This window comes from Ciona robusta, chromosome 12 (genome assembly GCF_009617815.1).
Source record: "Ciona robusta chromosome 12, ASM961781v2".
Lineage (NCBI taxonomy): Eukaryota > Metazoa > Chordata > Ascidiacea > Phlebobranchia > Cionidae > Ciona > Ciona robusta.
The window spans coordinates 868,664-888,417 of record NC_143246.1 but is presented as its reverse complement, the minus strand read 5'-3'; the positions used below and the strand labels follow the sequence as shown (position 1 = coordinate 888,417).

Below are 19,754 nucleotides of genomic sequence, written 5' to 3'. Positions count from 1 at the left end.
TCTTATTCGCCCCAATGACAATCAATTTAAGGACCCAAAATCAGCAAGAATTGCGTTGGCAATATTATCTATTTATAATTGCCACAATTCTGAGAGACGTTTGGTTTATTATACAGTATAGGGTGTGGGAAAGATGGGACACCTTGTAACTTTATTTTCTTGTCCCATTTGGTAGTAAACAAAGAACATTCAAAGAATTACAAAACTGTATTCTCACGACTCCCATAGACCGTAGTTAATTGTTTAAAAGACGATCAGGCTGTTTGGTTTTTATGTGCTAAAGGTGTCCCCTCTTCCCCGTCTTACTAAATACACAAGTAACCCATATTTTTCGTGACTGCGAAACTTATTGAAATCCAGTAATATTGTCATTGTGACGTAATAAATCCCGAAAGATTTTAAATGTCCACACCATGGATTCATCAGAATATAGGAGTTTACTTCGTGTAGTGTAAGTGTGTGTCAATACATACAATAAACACCACAATCCCCCAACACCACCATACCCCACCCCATACAATAAGCACAGCAACACAGCATTCTCTATGGGCCAATACAATAATAAATATTTAGAACCGCCTTTTATTTCACCGCCGCCAACCGTCGCGTCGCAATAACTAGTTGTTTACGAAGTGGGGAAACTGCATAAGAACGGATTTGGGAGCTAACTATATCTTGCTTTAACGCAAAAATGATCGAACCGAGTGATCTTCGGAATCCCTTTATCCGCCGCTACAACGTCGAGTTTGCGTCGCATATTCGCGCTTGTTGTCGTTTCAAAAAAGGAATGACAACATTAACTGACACCTGAAAAAAAGTTCATTGGTTAGTGTTTTTTAGGGGGCTTAACAGGGGGCTGACATTTCTAGTAATTTTTAATCCCTACCCTGGTCGCGGGTTTGGCGCCTAGTTGTTTTGCAGTTGGAACCCACCAGCTTTCGCTGACCGGACTTTTAACCAACCGGCGTGTAAGAAGGTTTTCGCAAACCAGGACGGTCTGCTGTATAGGCCTGGGTGCAATGACACGTGTTGTGTCGGCCTGGTGCAGTGTCCCAGTTCTGTCTAACTAAAACTTCCTAACAGCGATCCTTAGTTATAGCGATGTCACTTCTACCTATCTGATGCCGACTGTCCGGCCTTGCTGATAAGTGACACCAGGAGTATGGGTTAAAGTTAGAGAAATCTGACCTGCGCGCACCGTTCTTATGCAGGTTGTTTACACACACATACATGGAAAAATAAAACCCGAGAATCCCAACCACGTTACATTACTAACGTGTACAAAGGTGGACTTTAATATTTTGATCTCCGTATACTTCCCCACCCCACACACAGTGTACCACATAAACATCCAATTTTAAACAAGCATTCAATAAGTACAAGGGACTTTTATGCTACAGCTCACATAAGTTAGTATTTACATCGACTAAGAATAAATCTTAGTCTGGGTATGCTATGGCTCCATCTTCGTTCTTCAGCTTTTGTTTCGTCCTTGTATCTTTTCTGTTAAAGTAATAAAACGTCAGATTTAACTTGTTTTATACTTCGTATAAAATTAACAACGGTATATGAGAGCCGTGAGGATATAGTTTTAACAATTTTTTGAATGTTCTTTGTTTATTACCAAATGGGCAAGAAAATAGAATATAACGGTGTCCCATCTTCCCCCACCCTACTATTTATATGTTTGCACTTACCGGTTCGGTTAGGCAGGTCAGCTGTGCGGTTACGAACTTTGTAGATGTCGTTTTGGAGTTATTATATCTTCCTTCTTGTATGTTTGATTACTGTGAAAACAATATCGGTTAAGTAAGTAAAACCAGAAACTCGAGGTACAAAACATTTGAAATATTACCGTATTTTTCCCAAACTTTTAATCTCGGTATCTTATAAGTTATAATATATGATGATAGGTTATAACATATATTGGGCTAACACACGGAAACCAGTATGAACCACAAGTAATTGTACGATTTCAATTTTAGGACAACATCAAACCTATCTTGTTCTGGGTGGGAAAGATGGCACACCATTTCAATCAATTTTAAAAACTTTCGTCCAATTTGGTAGTAAAGAGATTTCGGAGAATTATAAAACTGTATCCTCACGGCTTCCATTGACGGTTGTGTATATCGTTTAAAACACGATTAACAAATTTGCATGTTATGTGCTATAAAGGTGTCACGTATTCCCCCACCCTGCTATATATAAACGTTTCCTTTTATAATAAATATAATAAAACAATCGGTTCTAATAAATACAAACTCACATTTAACGTTTTTAATCCAAAGCTGCATCGGCGGCTGTCACTCAAGGCATCTTCTTTCGTGAGCGAGATAACATTGGTGTGATTTGAACACAAGACTTTGGTTTGTATTGCTTCGTGTAGGTTCAAATAAATCAACTTTTATTGTTTTTTTTACATATAGCCAGCTGTAAATTATACTTTAAAAAATAATATAAAAAAATGCAATATATTGCTTATATATTGCATATTCGGTGCTAAAACAAGCCTTTACTACGTAACCTAACTGCCCTCACTTAACTACATTTAACTTTCGACCACTAACACCCTGTTAGAAAATTGTGCCAAACTAAAATAACAAACTTCTGTCGAAACTCACAGGCGCAAAACGAAATGTGCTGATCACGTGGAAAGCTGGGAGCTGATTGGTTAATTGCTGGAAGCAACGTTGAGAATTCTCGGCGCAGCAATGCTGATTCAATTTCGCGAGAATTACAAAAACGCTCAGTGCTGCCTTTATAAAAACAAGTTTGCGATTTTCGTGATAGGATTTAATAAGCAGTAACTTAACATCAGGTAACACTGAAATATATTTAAAGTAACAGCGGATTGTGAAGATTACAGCAATAATTATTTTGCCGGAATTTTGCGACTTGCGTGAACACGTAGTAAAGTAGTAGACAATCAAGTCACAATATAATACAATGATAGTTATTCGCTTACAGATTGTACGAAATTTAAGTTACGAAAACTATACAATCTTCACATTTGAAACTATATAGTAGGGTGGGGGAAGATGGGACACCTTCAACACATAATATCGAAACATCCTGATCGTGTTTTAAACAATTAACAACGGTCTATGGGAGTCGTGAGGATACAGTTTCATAATTCCTTGTTTACTACTTAATGAAACGAGAAAATATAGATAAAAGGTGTCCCATCTTCCCCCACTCTACTCTATATCTTCTGAACACACGCTTGTTCATTTTGCTATCATGTCATAATCATAACACGCGATAACAGTCTGCGTTCGACCACACGTCTGTAACTGACTCCGTGGCGCAACGGTAGCGCGTCCGACTCCAGATCGGAAGGTTGCGTGTTCAAATCACGTCGGGGTCACATTATTTTGCCCAGTTTGTACAAAATCTTTTAGTTTTGTCTCAACAACGATTAAAAACTACAGGAATATTTTTTTTTCATAAAATATGTTTTTCATGTTAAATCGAATGTCGCAAATACAATATAGAATCTGTAGTTATATATACGGTTAAGGCGGGGTAAGATGGGATACCTTTAGGCTTTAGCACATAAAAATATCCGGACCGTGTTTTAAACAACCAACAACGGTATATTTAAATCATTAGGACACGATTTAATAATTCTTTGAATGTTTTTTGTTTACTACACAAGAAAGCACAGTTAAAAATTGTCCCATCTTCCCCCACCCTCTTGTATATGTATATAAGTAATGTGGGGGGAAATGGGACACCTTTAGCACATAAATCAGATATTGCCTGATCGTGGTTTTAAACAATTAACAACGTTCTTTTGGAGTCGTCATAAGTTGGTAATATATTTTTGTAAATATTCTTTGTTTACGAACAAATTTTGTGAGGTCAGACAGCCAGATACTGTATAACCAAAAACTTTTCCAAAATCAAAAAAACTGAATTAAAGCAATAGCCGTTAATTGTTGCTAAGTGCACGCATTATGGTAGCACTAGCAGCGTCGAGCCTCAAACCCTGCACTCTGGCATAGAAGAATGTTCAGGGCAAAATGGTATAGGGATTATGGTATTACATATTAACTGATTGAATATATAACCTTGAAACAACTTAAACATTGCATACAAATAACAAATTCGTGTCAAAAACGAATGATGTATTCTCGCAGTTTCATGATGCTAAATAAATGTCACCCGAGTAAAAACTACGTTATTATCAAATCAAAGCATTTCTGACTGCAGAAAGTAAGATGCATGCATTTAATATACAAGGGGGTTATATACAATGGGTATACAGTTGTGTTTATAGTTGGGTATAGGCAGTGTGTGCGATGTCCTATGACTTTACTTAAGTACTTCTCAACCTTTCATTTTTGAGGTTAACAATTTTTACATTTAGTTGTTTAAACCGTTTGGTTGCAACAAAAAGTTCGTCGCGTGTTGGTTTGGTTGGTTCGCCTACTACAGTGGTGCTGTGTCATTGTAAAAGTGAGCAATTTTATTTTATGCTTACAAAAAGTTGTGCAAAATGTATTCTAAAAATGAGTTTAATTATTGGGCAGCGAAAAATTAGGTTGAGAAGTCCTGACTATTGTGGCTTTGGGAATGAAAAAATGACACAAAGGCATGAAGGGATACTATGTACAAAAAACTGAAGGAAAAAATTCCATTTTTGATTAAAGAAAATTTTATGAGAAGGTAAATCAACCATTAGAAAACAATTGCTGTAATTTGTCGTACCTAAAAACAGGTTCTTGCATAAAACCTTTGCGTGGCTAAATTTGTAGAAAAGTTTTCTGGAAAAATGTCTTTATAAAACTGCACAAATAGAGCATTTGATTATATTAGCTGCTAAGATATCGATTCCTTTGCTACAAATTGATGTTTGGAATGCAAGATAGAAATTACATGATTGAACATGAGTTGTTACCCTCGGGGGCGGGGTCATCCTGGTAAAATACAAATTGATTATTTTGCTGTCGTTCCCACAATCATTGTAGTACATTGTTGGGGTAATGGGACAACTCTGGCCTAAATCCCAGGTTCCATGGCGTGCCACACTGTAGGATCTCACCCATATAGAATAGAATGTACATATACAATGTTGGGGCAACAAAGATTTTATAAAATATATTTTTCTTGCTAACTAAGTCTTGCTGCAGTGTAGAAAATGTTGCTGTGATTAGAACTAAGGTAAAATTATTTGACCAGAAGCTGACCTTCAAACTTATAATATGATTTCTATAAAATGTAGTTACATATATACCACTGAGGTGTAAGATGGATACCACCAGCACATAAACTCTATATTTTCTATTCAAGTTAAGTCACGACGCTCTCATAAATCGCGCGAATACGCCTAAATATTTCTGTGAATATTCTTTGTTTTCTACTAAATGGGACGAGGAGAATAAAAATACATCCCATCTTACCCCATTTAGCCATATATTGGAAAACTATGGAAAACTCATTTTGTCAAAATGTCCCCTATAATATGGCTAGCAGTAACAGCATTTAGTACTGCGGGGAAAGATGGGACACCTTTAGCACATAATATCGAAATTTTCTGATCGTGTTTTAAACAATGAATAACAGTATATGGGAGTAACGGTACATCCTCCCCCACCCTACTATATATATCTCACCTGTTGATGCAACACATCTTCCCCAACATTCACCGACTTCTGAGTGATGACCGTCTCACTTGAATAAGTGGCGCTCGCAATCTCCTATGAGGGAACAATCAATGTAAAGTTATACAAACACTTGCGTGCATAGCATTTTATTTCATATGTATTCTAGGTTGATACTGTTTTAAATGGGTTATGAAAGTATTTGCTCCTGTCTAAGTAATATGTTTCATTAACGATGTTGGGGTAATGAGCCAACTCTGATTTCGTAGCAAGATTCACTGTAATACCTCACCCATATAGAATAGAATGTGCATATACAATGTTGGGGTAATGGGCCAACTCCTGACCCATGTCATGCCTCACTATAGAACCTCACCCATATATGATGCAAATGTAACAGGTATATAACCACCATCGCATACCTGTTTCTTTGCTTTTTGTGCCAATTCACTTTGAGTGGTGACCCTCTTCCTTTTACGTCTTGATCGTCGTTTTGAATCGGAGCCGTCCACATGAGGGCTCGGACTCAAGTTTAACCTGCAGGTAAGTAAGGAATGGACAAGATTAATTTATTTCTGTGCTTTTTCAAAATTCTCCATGAACGATTTTGTGAAACACGTTTTAAAACGACCGAATTTCTGCCCAATTGTTTCAATAACCTTGTTTAGACCACACACGCAAAAGTTTTCAACCACAAAATAATGCTTTAAAATATCATATGTATTGTGAGTAGAAGCAACTACATTTTAGAGAGAAAAACAGAATGTTTCTTTATTCTGGATCGTAAGCACACTCGGGCGCAAATTAGACAAAACATTGACTTGGTAAAAATTTCTCTCAAAAATCAAAATTTTCTGAGTATGTGAGTGTTTGGCAAAAGTTTTTATTCTTTAAACATCACCTTGTCTCTTCTTCCTCCAACAGCTTCCTATAAACCCCAATCTCGTGGTCAAGTTTAATCTTGAGATCCATGAGTTCCAAATATTCCTTTTCCATCGTCGTGATCTTCTGCAACGCTTCATCACGTTGCTGTTCAATCGATAACACGGCCGAGAATCTAATCTCACGCTCGGTTGCTACTTGTCCCTCCAAGTCTTGAACTCGGTTGTTTAGATTGTTGTTCTGTGCATAAACACAAAGTTAGGGGGAATTCAATCACTGCCATTATAGGGGTCCGTGAAAAGCATGTATATTTTTCGTAGATACACATATAGATTTTTTAATTTAAAGTTTAGATAGTAGTCTACTTTACACTGATGATGGACCAAGTTACTGTTTTTCTCCTAATTGATTTCTGACCAACCCACAAAATGCCTCGATCTCTGCACCTTTGCTTTATCTAACTACCTAGATACTCGAGCTGTCATGAAATAATCCACACCGACCTGATGCTTCAGTTTGATAAACATATCTTCATGCAACTTAACTTCTTCTGATACCTGGTATATTAATCTGGGGGTTAAGCGAGATTTGCGCCATCTCCTGCCAGCTTACAAGTTACCACGTATGTAACTTATTTATCGCATGGGGGGCAACGGCAGTCGTTATAACACGGGTGTTCTGTTTCATACACCTCGTGCGCGCTTAAGTTACCACATATGTAACTAAACAGCAGCACCGACCAAAATATTCCACGCTTTTAAAAATCCAGCTGCTAATTCCATTCACTTTCCTGTTTTAAAGGATCGGGTCTACGTTACTGTGTTCAAAGAAGTGAATAATATAAATTATGTTATAACAAATAATTTGATCTTCGCTATTATATGAAAGAGATAAATATAATTAATGTTATAACACAATAACAGGCTAATCAATTTAATCTTTGATAATCTTTTATGCTATGTTTAATAAATATTAATTTAATTATTATTTTATTTTTAATTTTTTTATTTATATTATTTTTTTAATGTTTTAGCTTGACTTACTTTGTTCTGCAATGATTTAATTGTGGTTTGCAACCTCTCAACTTTCATCTCGGCAGCTTTACAATCCTCCGAACCCTTCATGGTGCTCTTACGCACGTAGTCAAGCTTCTTTTTAAGTTCTTCGATCTGTGACACAGAAATAGAATAATAATTACAAGGTTATTGCGCAAACAAGAGAATATTTAATTTTTTATAAATTATTCTTTGAAGTATGTTACTATGTTATCACCTGCACAAGCAACCAGGCATGCTACTTTAAAGTGTGATTTTTTTTATAATTTACTCGCTGGCATTGGCGGATGATTCAAGGTTTGCAAAGAGCTTGAACGATAAATTTTAAAATATTATTAGTTGTTTTCTTCGCACCTTCGACGAATATTGTCCTTCCAAATCTTCTTTCATTTGCTCAAGATCGGCGTTTTGTTGATCTCTCAGTTCAATGAGGGCCACTTCGAACTGACTCTCATAAACCCCTTTCACTTTTTCATCAATCTCCGTAACACTTAGCGTGTGACGCTTTCGTATCTCAGACACTTCCTGTAAAAATGCGGATTTTGTTAAAAATATATTTTTTAAATATAATATATAAATATATATATATAGAATTTTTTTTAAAATATTTGTTAAAAATGTTTTTTTTATAAAATTTCTACATTTATCATACTCATTTAAAATTAAAAAAATGGATAATTATATATATATAGCTAACTTTAACATTTATTGTTTTTTTTTCAGCAAATCTTTTCCAGCATAAGGCAAAAATGATGCGAATCTTTTTTAAAAGTTTTATTTTAACCAATACAAAGTTTTAAATTGCTGTATTAAGCCAACTCTGGCATAAATCCAAGGTTCTACAGCGAGCCTCATCATGAGGCATCTTCTTTTAAATCTTAACTACTGACGTTTTGAGAAATCTTTGGCAAATATTAGAATAAACGTGTTTTCTTAGAACAAATGTGTTCTTGAATATTTATTTCAAGAGAAATATAATTTAAGTTGAGATTTGTTTACCAGGAGCTGTAGTGTTTCACACTCTCAGCCTCAGTTTTAAAGATTATCAAATCCACTGCTGTAAGCAACTAATACAATATACATTACATCAAAACATTCTACTTACTTCTTGATACAACTTTTCTTTAAACTCCAATTCTTCCTTCAAAGATTGAAGTTTATTTTCAAAGTTAACTCTCATTAATGTTTCTGTGTCCAATGCTTTCTGTGAAGTTTCCAATTCAACCTGGATGTCGTTTAGTTTCGATCGCAAGGTTTCTGGAAACAGAGAAAAAAACAAGTGTGAATTCTGCAAAGATTGGCGCTAAGATTCACACCTTCTGTTATAACTCATAGGTTTCTAAGTTTTGAAGATAAGTTTCACCTATAAAGACATTCGTGTTACTGTTGCAACTCGACAGTGAGCATGAGGTGTATGAATACACCATGTGTGTCTAGTGTATAAGAAGACACCCATGTTATAACTCGACAGTGAGCATGTGGTGTATGAATACACCATGTGTGTTTGGTGTACAAGAAGACACCCATGTTACAACTCGACAGCGAGCATGAGGTGTATGAATACACCATGTGTCTGGTGTATAGGATGGCACTCCTGTAATAACTTGACAGTGAGCATGAGGTGTATGAATACACCAAGTGTGTCTGGTGTATAAGAAGACACCCATGTTATAACTTGACAGTGAGAATGAGGTGTATGAATACACCATGTGTGTCTGGTGTATAAGAAGACACCCATGTTATAACTCGACAGTAAGCATGAGGTGTATGAATACACCATGTGTGTCTGGTGTATAAAAAGACATCGATGTTATAACTCAACAGTGAGCATGAGGTATACACAATCTATGTACCAGCTTCTTCAACAGCTTCCTCCCTCTCGCGCTTGGCGCACTGTAACTGGTTTTCCCTAGAAAACAGAAGAGAGTTTGAATCTTTCAGCTTTCCTTCCAACACAGCGTTATCATGGCCCAGGGCACTGGCTCTGTGGAAATAAATTGAATGAATAAACAAATGTAACTTAAAAATAACTTTGCTGCCAATTGTGGGGGGGGAGTGTTTTCTGCATGGCTGACAATTTAGACAACCTGTTAATGACCATTGGGTTGGAGTAATTGCCTACAATGTGACACACAACTGTTTTGGAATTAATTTTAATGATAAAAAACTAGTGCACATGAGACTTTGATCCTCAAAGTTTCTTTAACTTTTAAGGTTATAAAGAATCGCAAAATGTAAGAAACTGCGATGTGAGATATTTAATGACCAAACTTGTTTTCTTAGCAATAAAACAGCTGTAGCGCAGGGGTTATAACATGCATGCTTCTACCCCAGAAGTTACATGTTCGGGGCTTGATGCCGCTACTATTTTGTGGGTTTGTGTTTTTGGACAAAACATTTAACAGCAATTTCTCCAACCCAGTGGTCACATATATGTTATCTATTTTCTCAGGTTGTCAGCCATACATAAAACTTTAAAAAAATAACCCCTTGGTGAAACTAAAGCACTAAATGTAAAGCAATAGATAATATCTTTTCAAAGGTTATTTAATAATATTGATAATTGAATTAAAAGTGACAAATATGATGACATAAGTTGCTGATTCATATTAAGTATAGCAAGCTATGGCGCCTTGCAAGTTACAATGTTTATATAAGATAACAAACCATGTTCATAAACAATCACCTTAAGTATGGCTTTGTATATAAGTATGTTATAATGTGTGTGCAAAACCAATATTTGTACATTAGTTCTACAAACAGATAGGAACTTAACATTCAAGGTTATAACAGTAGAGCCCATTTTAACTTTACAATTAATTGCTATTACCAATAGGCAATAGTATACAAGGTAATTTTTGTAACAGAAATTAAAAGTAAAATAATCTTAAATTAATCCTTTTCCACAAAATCAAACTTATTGTTTGCACGCAATAGAGACTTTATTACGTCACAATCACTATTCGACAGTTGTCAGTAACGTCAGAGCAGTTGTTTTCGCGCGCACGAAAAACGGCGGGAAACGAACACGCTGTCTGTGACGTCACAATTACAGTTCATGCGAAAATCGAGCCAGCGTCGTGTAAAATTTGTTCCGGCATGAAATGTGTTCCGGGTTCTATTGCGCGTCGCTGGCTTTAAATTAAAAGTTTACATTTTGTTTTGCGCATTCGTAAAAGCACTCGGAACAAATTTTACACGACACCGGCCGGTTCGCGCTATAAGGAGAAAAACATTTGTCTCTTTTATTTGGCGACGTTTATTGGAGCAGTTAGCGTCTGTTACACACGAGTGATTCACTGAGACATTCTTATGTAAGTTGGGTGTGGCGGAGGTAAACACAGTGTGTGCGTGTAATACAACGTATGCTGTAATATATGGGTACATTATGTAATAATACCGGTTCATTTTACTAGCGTTTACACACTTACTGTAAAACACTGGTTTCAACACTCACTGGTTTTGAAAACAGCGATTTAAAGACCTAAATTATGACATAGAATCTTCTTTATACTTTAAACACACGCCAACTCGTAATATGAACCCGCGTAAAATAAATGCGGTTCAAACGACACCAGTTATTCCCAAAACGGCAGCGATAGCAGAGACCTACATTCCAGTATTATGACGTCACACAGCGTGGCGCGAACTCCCGCGTTAATACCAAACTAGCCAATGAACTTATCGCTGAGGTCAACGACAATGTGGTCGCCGTTTTTCGAGTAAAAAAACTACGTAACTCAATTTTAGCATAAAGTAAACAAAACACGTCACTACGCTAATACAATGACAAAACAACCGCTTGTTTCAGTCTTAACACGTTACAGTTATTTGCTGCAAAATCATTAATTATTCTGCTATTTTCAAAATTGCTTTTTTTGCTGAAATGAAAGTAAGATTTATTCTTTCACCAACATTCAATTTGCCATAAATGCAAACTATCTCTCATAAATAAAAAAGTTTCTTTTCCAGATTAAACTTCATTTTGCATATAATAAAACAAAAAAAAACAAAACTTAAAAGGCTTAGTGAATGTGAACCACTGTAGTAGGTGCCCCAACCAACTTAAATGGCCGCTTCCCACTTATATTTATAATGTATTTACACATGACCATTTGATTCAATAAAATGCTGTTATTTTGTTGATACATTGTAATTCTATGTGAAGATAAATATTTAATAATAAATTATGAAAACTTGACCTGAAGTTATAGTTGCAATCAACATAAATATTATAAATAATAAAAAATATTCGGTTCTTATTATAGAGTACTTCAACATTGGTCCATTAACGTTAACCAATAAATATGATGATTGATTAACATTGTAATACGACTACATAGTAACCTGGATGAAAGAATGGTTATTAAATGAAACATAACACCGCACATATTGTTGTTGGTGTTGTACGAAGGTATATAACTTCCTGTACACTCGGTGACCTTTATGTTCACTGTTGTATACGAACAGTGCATTGCATACACCACCGTAAAACAGACACATTAGCACAACATTCTAAATGAGAAGGATCCCAAAACCACAAAAAATAATTTGCTTTAAAAAATAAAACAGAATAAAAAAATTTTCTTCAGTTAAACAAAAACACAATAAAATTACCTTTTTTAATAACAAAATAATTTACGTACTTGTTTAATTCAATTTCCCATTTCTCCCTAAATGAATTGGATTCAATTTGGAGTTGAGCTTTTTCTTTTGACAATTCATCAAGAAGTCTCCGAGCTTCTGATATTTCACGTTCATACATCGCTTTTAAGCTAGTCACCTGTTCAAAGTGGTTAAGGGTTTACAATTGTTCAAAATTTTAGTTAAACACATTATATACCAATACTTAAAGTACTAAATAGCTCTCCTGGTAAATTTTTTTTACCAGATTTTTATTAGGAGCAATTTACTTACATTCATATTACTTTATGCCGGATAGCAAAAACAGCAGACTATTCAATGGTCTTCAAACATGAACCTCATTAACTAGTCAGCAAATGAAACATACTTAAACTGTGCTTGCTAACAGCAAAGTAAAAGCTGTTTTGGCTTAAAACTAGGGTGTTAAAACATATGATGTCACTCTTGTTTCAAAAATTAGATTGACATATTACGCCAGACACCATAAAAAACTTATAGCATAGTGGAGGCCGAGAGGTTTATCTTTATTATTGAGACTTTGGCTTTCTGTAAAAATGCATAGCATAGCTCCCTTAAGTTTAAACTTGGTATGCTAGTGCATAAAACAAAACATTTAAATGATACTTACATAAATTTCTGCACTAAATATAACACAACTTAATCAATAAACCAGCTATGCCACATATTCACAAGTTAATATATTGATTAAGATTAAAAATCCGTCAAGAGAAATGACACTTCAGTTACTAAACTACAAAGTTTACACTCAATTACAGTTGCTTAACAATCAGGTTACCATAATACAACATATAATACAATCCATAGAGGGTACGCCGACCCATTGTTTATAGGAACATACAACAAATACAAAAGGAGAACAAAGCAGACAATGAATGTAAGACGACTTGTTTACAATGTAACAGTTTGCCAATGAAAGTTGAAACAATTGTTCTAACAAAGGCCTGAAAAGCTGGTTCAAAACCTATTTCTCGGTTCACTTTTATCACGTATGGTATATATATGTCTATACAAATATATTTTTGAATATGTCAAGGCAATAGGCCTACCTGTTTTTAAAATAATATACATAAACGATAATGCTGTAATCATGTCTTGAAATGCATTAAAACGATGGCAACCTAGTAAAGCTGTTCATATTTTACAGAAGAAAGGTTTGGGGGATTTTGGGTATTTGTTTGATTTTCCTAGGCACCATACAAAATGTTCAAGATATAAGTTCACTCTGACTGGCGCTGAAAAATCTGTGTATTTTAATTTATAGAAACATAATGATAAGGTAACTTTAGCTCAAAATTTCCCAAAAATTTTAAAGCCCAAAAATTATCTCTTTAGCCCCCAAATTTTCTAAAACCCTTATATATTTGATAACAAAAACGTAACTGTTTACTAGTAAGCAATACTTCTATTTTTGATGAATGGCAAACTCATAAAACTCTTGCCACTAATCAAGATATAGGTCAATGATACAGCAGCTTGTTGGCCTAAATGTGATCGCCATAAAACAACTATGTTTATACACACAGTAAACATAAAAGCCGTTGTAAAAAGAAAAAAATATTTTCAGCCCATTTATGGCAAGCACCACGGATACTAGTGTAACTAAACAAACCTTTTAAAAAACTTTTATCAAAATATGCCCAAATTTATGGTTTTAAACTATTTCAAATGTGATAAACAAAATATCCAAAACACTACTTTCAAAAATTTATTGTTTTGCACCTGTGGCGGTGGTAAAATCTCAAATTTAATATTTTAGGTCCTAAATACGGAAAATAAAAAAAGCCCATTTATTGTGGTAAAACATTAGGTTTTATATTATAAGTGTGTAAGTATAAATACTTAAAAACAAAAACAAACAGCCCAAGTTAAAAAACCTCCATTAGAAAAAACCTAAAACTTTAGCTTAAATAAGCCCTTAATAACTCAATAATTAAAACAAAAGCAAATATCCAAAAATACCTCACGAGTGCTCGTCTCCTCGTAACTCGTAACTTTGATTTGAAGTCTCGAGTTTTCTGTTTCAAGAGAACGAACTTTTTCCACATAAGCTGCCATCCTGTTGTTAAGGTTTGCCAACTGGTCCCGTTCATCTTTGCGTGATGAAATTGAAGGACTGAGAGGGGTGGAGGGACATTCCTTGTCTCTGCTGCAAAATATTAAGTGATTTAAATTTATGAATTTTTTTTATTCTCGCATGGCAGAGCAGCGACAGTCGTTATAACACGGATGTTCTATTTTATAGACCTCATGCCCGCATAAAAGTTACTACCTTTGTAACTTTGTAAGGCTTTTTGTGGAACTTTATTTTTTTAGTTAATTTAGAAACTCTCTAAAAATAACAATGTGTAGTTGTCATACACTGCAGGACAACATCACCAAACTGCAAGGTCTAATAATCAAGTCAATGATATCTTTTCACAATCTATTTACTCAGATTTGCTTTGAAAATATTATTTTCGCACTAAACTACAGAAAATTAGTGCAGATTTTCTGACAAATCAGCAAAACTGTGGGATTTGGGGTGCTAGTGAAGAATCTCCGCCCCCCACCTTATTTGCTAACCACTGACCCCTAGGTTAGGGGGTTAGTGGTTATAGCAAATAAGGTGGGGGGGATTCCTTACTGGCACCGTTACTTGGAGTGGCAATCTCTATTTCAAAGAACATTTCTATAAAATTTACTGGTCACCAGACACCAGCTAAAGCGTTACCCCACATAGGCCTAGTAACTTTTATTGAAACAAAGTTGTAAAATGCAATATATATACCTTCTGGTTTGCTGTTTTGGAGTTGCCATGGTGCAAAAATAATCTCAAGAAATTATTTCAGCTAAAGTATTCAAAAACAAGGATCCTGATTGCTATAAATGCAATGTAAATTGTAAAATTTATATCAAAAAAACACACGAAATGCCGACAAAAAGTTTTTCATGCACGAAAAGTCAAAATTAATGCCAAAATGGCATTCGTAAAACGCGCAATGCATAGTATTATACATAACTAAACGTTTATATACCAAACCTAAGCAATATTCCCACACAAATGTACACAACACGCCGCATCGTAACCTTCGAAATATAATTGTCGTAAAATTGTTGAGTCAGAAATGGCGGCAAATGCGGTTACTGGTCTTGGTCGACACCTTGTGGATCTAAATCCTTGGTAAATATTGCATTTATATCAAGAATTCAGGGTCATAAAAACAACTTTTTATTGCTCCATATCAACTTAAATAAATGAATTTTGCATTTAAAATTCATAAAATCTAAATCACAAATATATTTAACTTAAATATTCTTTCTGTTTGACCAAAAAGAATAAAAACGAAATTGTAGGGCCAGGGGTTAACTGTGTTTTGAGCGGAAATTTAAACATGAATTTTACCAATTAATGCATAAATATTAAATATATAAAAAAAATGCTTAATCGTTTTTTTCCTGTTGTTTTGCGCCCTGCACAAAATCGCGTGCTCTGCTTCTGCAACAGCTTTATAGAGATCAAAAGAAGTCAACAAAGGCTACTGTAAATTTTTGCAGAAATATCCTGCACTTAAATTTTACAATGTCCACGAAAGATTTTAACGAAACCCTAATTGAGTTGGTTCGTAAAAATCCGCTCATTTATCAGTCCAAGAACAGATTTCACAAAGACAAAAAAAAGAGAAACAGTTGTTGGGGATATATCAGTTCAGAACTTGAACAGCCGGGTACGTAACTCCGTAAGTGGTTGTTCTGCTTACGAGTTACTACGTATGCAATTTTGTGGGTGATTCTTTTATTATTTTGTTGACAATTTGGTTAACTGATAAAGAACCAAGTTTATACTTATCCATCTAGCAAAATGGTTAGCTTCTAAGCCTCCAATGCCTCCAACATCGGCAACATAGAGCTGATAGAGGTAATGTGTTCAAGGCTTGTCGCTGCTACCAATCTTGGGCAAGACACTTGACAGCAATTTCTCCAACCCAGCGGTCCCTTACGGGTTGTCCAAATTGTCAGTCATTTAGTAAAACAATCAACCACAGGTGTTTGAAACAAACCCTCGCGGTATAACGGCCTGCCACTTAAGAATAAAACAACATTCATTCATAATATTTTCCACAAACAGTTGAATGCTGTGCTACGAGATGGAGAAGCTTGCGTGACCGATTCTTAAGGGAGCAGAAGAAACTTGAGAACACTGGAAGTACGACATGGGATCTTTACCCACAACTTCTATTCTTGAACGGCCACCTTAGACGAAGGTTATAAATGTGATTTGTATCAGAATAGCCATCTGCATTAAAATAAGAAAATGACAGCCGTTATAACTTATAACATGGGACCCATTATAACACAGGTGTTCTGTTTCATACACCCTGTGCCCGCTTATGAGTTACACATATGTAGAGGCCAGTCTGCAGAGTATGGCAGTTCCTTAGGTCTCGGCTGTGCAGGACAGGTATTTTTCGCGTGCTATCAAAAATCGGTGGTTAGTAAATCCTACTTAATATAATGTGTATATTTTCATTGTTTAAATAATTCGCTTGCATGGGACAAATTATGGAGTGCATCTCCAAAAGTTTGTGAAAAAATTGCTTATGCACCTGTCATACTCTGCAGATTGGTATGGAGGAATCGTTTTCCTGTACTGCTGCCTATTTTTTTAACCAGTTAGTGACCACTGGGTTAAAGCAATCGCTATTAAGTTTTACCCAAGAACACATACGCCCACAGTAGCAGCGACAAGCTGTGAACCCAGGATGCCCAAATCGAACGGTCTTAACTAAATATTAGTTTGGTAAATACGTGATGTTTATTTTTAGAACAAATATTACTACTACGGCCAGTGACATTGAAAACACTCCTCACGATCATGAATCACAATGTGAAGAAGATACTTCAGGTTAGGAGTTTTGTATTTAACTGCTATTGTAGAGTTTTAATATTGGTATCATGTGCACAAGACACACATGGTGTATTCATACACCTCATGCTCACTGTCGAGTTATAACATGGGTTTCTTCTTATACACCAGACACACATGGTGTATCCAAACACCTCATGCTTACTGTCAAGTTTGAGTTATAACACGAGTGTCTTGTTCACCAGACACACGGACTTAACTTTTAAACTTAAAATGAACGTTTCAGCAAATTGGGATCTTTCAGAAAAGGAAACGACAAACTTAGAAATTTTAACGACGGCTTCGTTTGATTCTCCCGAGTCGTCAACCGAGACATTACCTCCTGTGTTACCAGGGCAACATAGAAAACGAAAACGGGACACGAGAGAATCGAACGCAACAAAAAATGATTTTCAGGTACCTTGATGTGTTGATACAATGTCACTGGTAATGTTAATTGCAAACTTTTTCCTTGAGTTGTACCTTGTACCTATGTTTATATCACATAACTGTATTGGGGTGTACTGTACGGGTATTTACAGTTTGGTTGGTTCCATAATTGGTATATTGTGAACATCCAGGTGATAGCTTGACATTGAGCACGAGGTGTATAAAATTAACACAAATATCTTGTATTCCAGGAACAGCTGCTGAATGTTTTACTTTCGAATAAAACTGAACCCGCACCACCCCAGTTCCATCAACAGATGACTGAAGATGTTTACGACAATTTTGGAAAAATAGTTGCGTTAAGATTACGGCAGTTACCAGCCAGTCAAGCAGATGAAACAATGATATATATCATGCAACATCTGGCATCCGTGACTTAACATATTTGGTGGAGTCCTGGCTAAAGTACAAAGAGTGTACCAGCCTGAAACTGAACAAACAATGTACTTGTTTATCTGCTAAAGAACAAACAGTGTCAGCTAGAGAACGAACACTGTACCGGTTTGAATACTGTATGTCAAACAGAATGACAAGATGTGAATGACAAACCACAATATTGTTGAAATTAAATCTGCCAATTTATTCGGCTGTCTATGTATTAATGCGTTGTGGAAATAAGTCCTGCAGATTTGAAAATTAAAAACTTTTTTAACTTAACGAACAAGAAAAACCAGAACAAAAAAAATGTGTAAAAAAAATTTAAACGAATTTAACAATTTTCGGAACAGCAAAACATAAATGGGTGTGTACCTCTTACTCAAGGTCTAAAATACCGGAAAATACACACAAGTTAATATAGATATCTCCATACTGCATACTTTTACGCCATCAGGGATATAAGTTTAAATGGCTGCCAAAGCAGGGTTTCAACGTACAGACAGGGACGTTAAGATGGTCGTAATATTTTAATCATTCAATCTCTCAAGCTGGTCTACTGCTTATGGAACAAACAAACAAAAAACGGAACATTCCAAAAAAACATTCGCCTGAAGAATTGAAAATATCCAAATTGTTTAAACAGGACAAAAAACTACAGACGTTTGTATCTCAAGTGAAAAAAAAACAGAAAAAATATCTCATGCAGTACAGTAGACCTAGAATTAAAATATCGGGTAACTGAACGAAAAACCAACGTGTTTGAGACAACAAGTAAAACAGAATGTTTGTAAGTGGCAGCAGTAGTTGCTTTGAGGACAAAAAATACTCAATTTTTCAAAATTTTCGCAACTTTTTCACAACATTTGTTGTAGTTATTTGAGGCAGCACCAATGGCTTCCATTTTAGTTTCAAACAAATTTAAATTTTCTGTTTACCTTGAAAAGTGCAAAGTCACATAAAACCAATGCCCTTGTATGTTTTATGTTAAGCATTAGGTTGAAGTTCTGCAATCAATGAGGTGTTACACACACGTGGTGTAAAAAGGGGATATTTTCATATAATTCCAATTCTGTCCCCAAAAATGCAAAAGTGAAAACTTTGACGGCAAATTTAATTGTTTCCTGCACTGCTTGATTCTCCACTTGCATCTCCATTCCGTCTCGGCGGCATCCGCTCATTCACCCGATCCAACCCTTTAGCTTCTTCAAAAGAGCGAATACCAGCTGGGTTTATTCCACTAATGGCTGGAAAATATTAATATTTCAATTTCGAAGGGTCTATAAAGGTGTATATATATATACCACATTAATCAATGAGGTTCCCCATGTTTGACAACTATGAGTGTAACTGTATTTTAACAATTTCACCCTAGATTTTACCCTGCTGTTAGGTGTCTAAACAAACAAGCAGAGCCAAAGTATATTGCATTCACCACATTAATCAACGAGGTTTCCTGTGTTTGACAACTATGAGTGTAACTGTATTTTAACAATGTCACCCCAGATTTTACCCTGCTGTTAGGTGTCTATACAAACAAGCAGAGCCAAAGTACATTGCATTCACCACATTAATCAATGAGGTTTCCTATGTTTGACAACTATGAGCGTAACTGTATTTTAACAATGTCACCCCAGATTTTACCCTGCTGTTGGGTGTCTATACAAACAAGCAGAGCCAAAGTATATTGCATTCACCACATTAATCAATGAAGTTCCCTATGTTTGACAACTATGAGTGTAACTGTATTTTAACAATGTCACCCCATATTTTACCCTGCTGTTGGGTGTCTATACAAACAAGCAGAGCCAAAGTATATTGCATTCACCACATTAA

At 35.5% G+C, this 19,754-nt stretch overlaps 3 protein-coding genes and 1 non-coding gene across 10 annotated transcripts in view; 2 read left to right on the top strand and 2 right to left on the bottom strand.

Annotated features, from left to right (window-relative positions):
- The first annotated feature begins 3,298 nt into the window (after nt 1-3,298).
- On the top strand, nt 3,299-3,370 carry Trnaw-cca (transfer RNA tryptophan (anticodon CCA)). The gene has a single exon. It is a non-coding gene; the product is annotated as a tRNA-Trp (tRNA).
- A 742-nt stretch (nt 3,371-4,112) lies between these two features.
- On the bottom strand, nt 4,113-15,137 carry LOC149726108 (lamin-B2.L-like). Of its 2 annotated transcripts, XM_089889543.1 has the most exons (11): nt 14,979-15,137; nt 14,171-14,357; nt 12,193-12,329; nt 9,400-9,530; nt 8,652-8,803; nt 7,901-8,071; nt 7,535-7,660; nt 6,511-6,731; nt 6,032-6,146; nt 5,622-5,705; nt 4,113-4,925 (listed from the first exon to the last, which is right to left on the bottom strand). In XM_089889543.1, exons 1-11 carry the CDS (start codon nt 15,005-15,007, stop codon nt 4,881-4,883), a joined length of 1,398 nt encoding a protein of 465 aa, XP_089745669.1. In that variant the 5' UTR covers nt 15,008-15,137; the 3' UTR covers nt 4,113-4,880. The 2 variants fall into 2 exon arrangements, with proteins under 2 accessions (XP_089745669.1, XP_089745670.1); XM_089889544.1 differs by lacking the exons at nt 14,171-14,357; nt 14,979-15,137 and adding an exon at nt 12,464-12,603.
- A 423-nt stretch (nt 15,138-15,560) lies between these two features.
- On the top strand, nt 15,561-18,345 carry LOC149726107 (uncharacterized). 2 transcript variants are annotated; one of them, XM_089889559.1, is made up of 5 exons: nt 15,561-15,915; nt 16,317-16,452; nt 17,014-17,093; nt 17,359-17,510; nt 17,735-18,345. In XM_089889559.1, the coding sequence occupies exons 1-5, from the start codon at nt 15,771-15,773 to the stop codon at nt 17,921-17,923; spliced, it is 702 nt and encodes a 233-aa protein (XP_089745685.1). In that variant the 5' UTR covers nt 15,561-15,770; the 3' UTR covers nt 17,924-18,345. The 2 variants fall into 2 exon arrangements, with proteins under 2 accessions (XP_089745685.1, XP_089745684.1); XM_089889558.1 differs by having other exon boundaries at nt 15,566-15,915; nt 17,341-17,510.
- LOC149726106 (protein phosphatase 3 catalytic subunit alpha-like) overlaps nt 18,100-19,754 on the bottom strand; it is a 28,370-nt gene continuing 26,715 nt past the window's right edge. For all 5 annotated transcript variants that reach the window (XM_089889537.1, XM_089889536.1, XM_089889538.1 and 2 more), the window contains one exon: nt 18,100-19,165. In XM_089889537.1, coding sequence (XP_089745663.1) covers nt 19,032-19,165 — 134 coding nt within the window. In that variant the 3' untranslated portion in view covers nt 18,100-19,031. The remainder of the gene's footprint in view (nt 19,166-19,754) is intronic.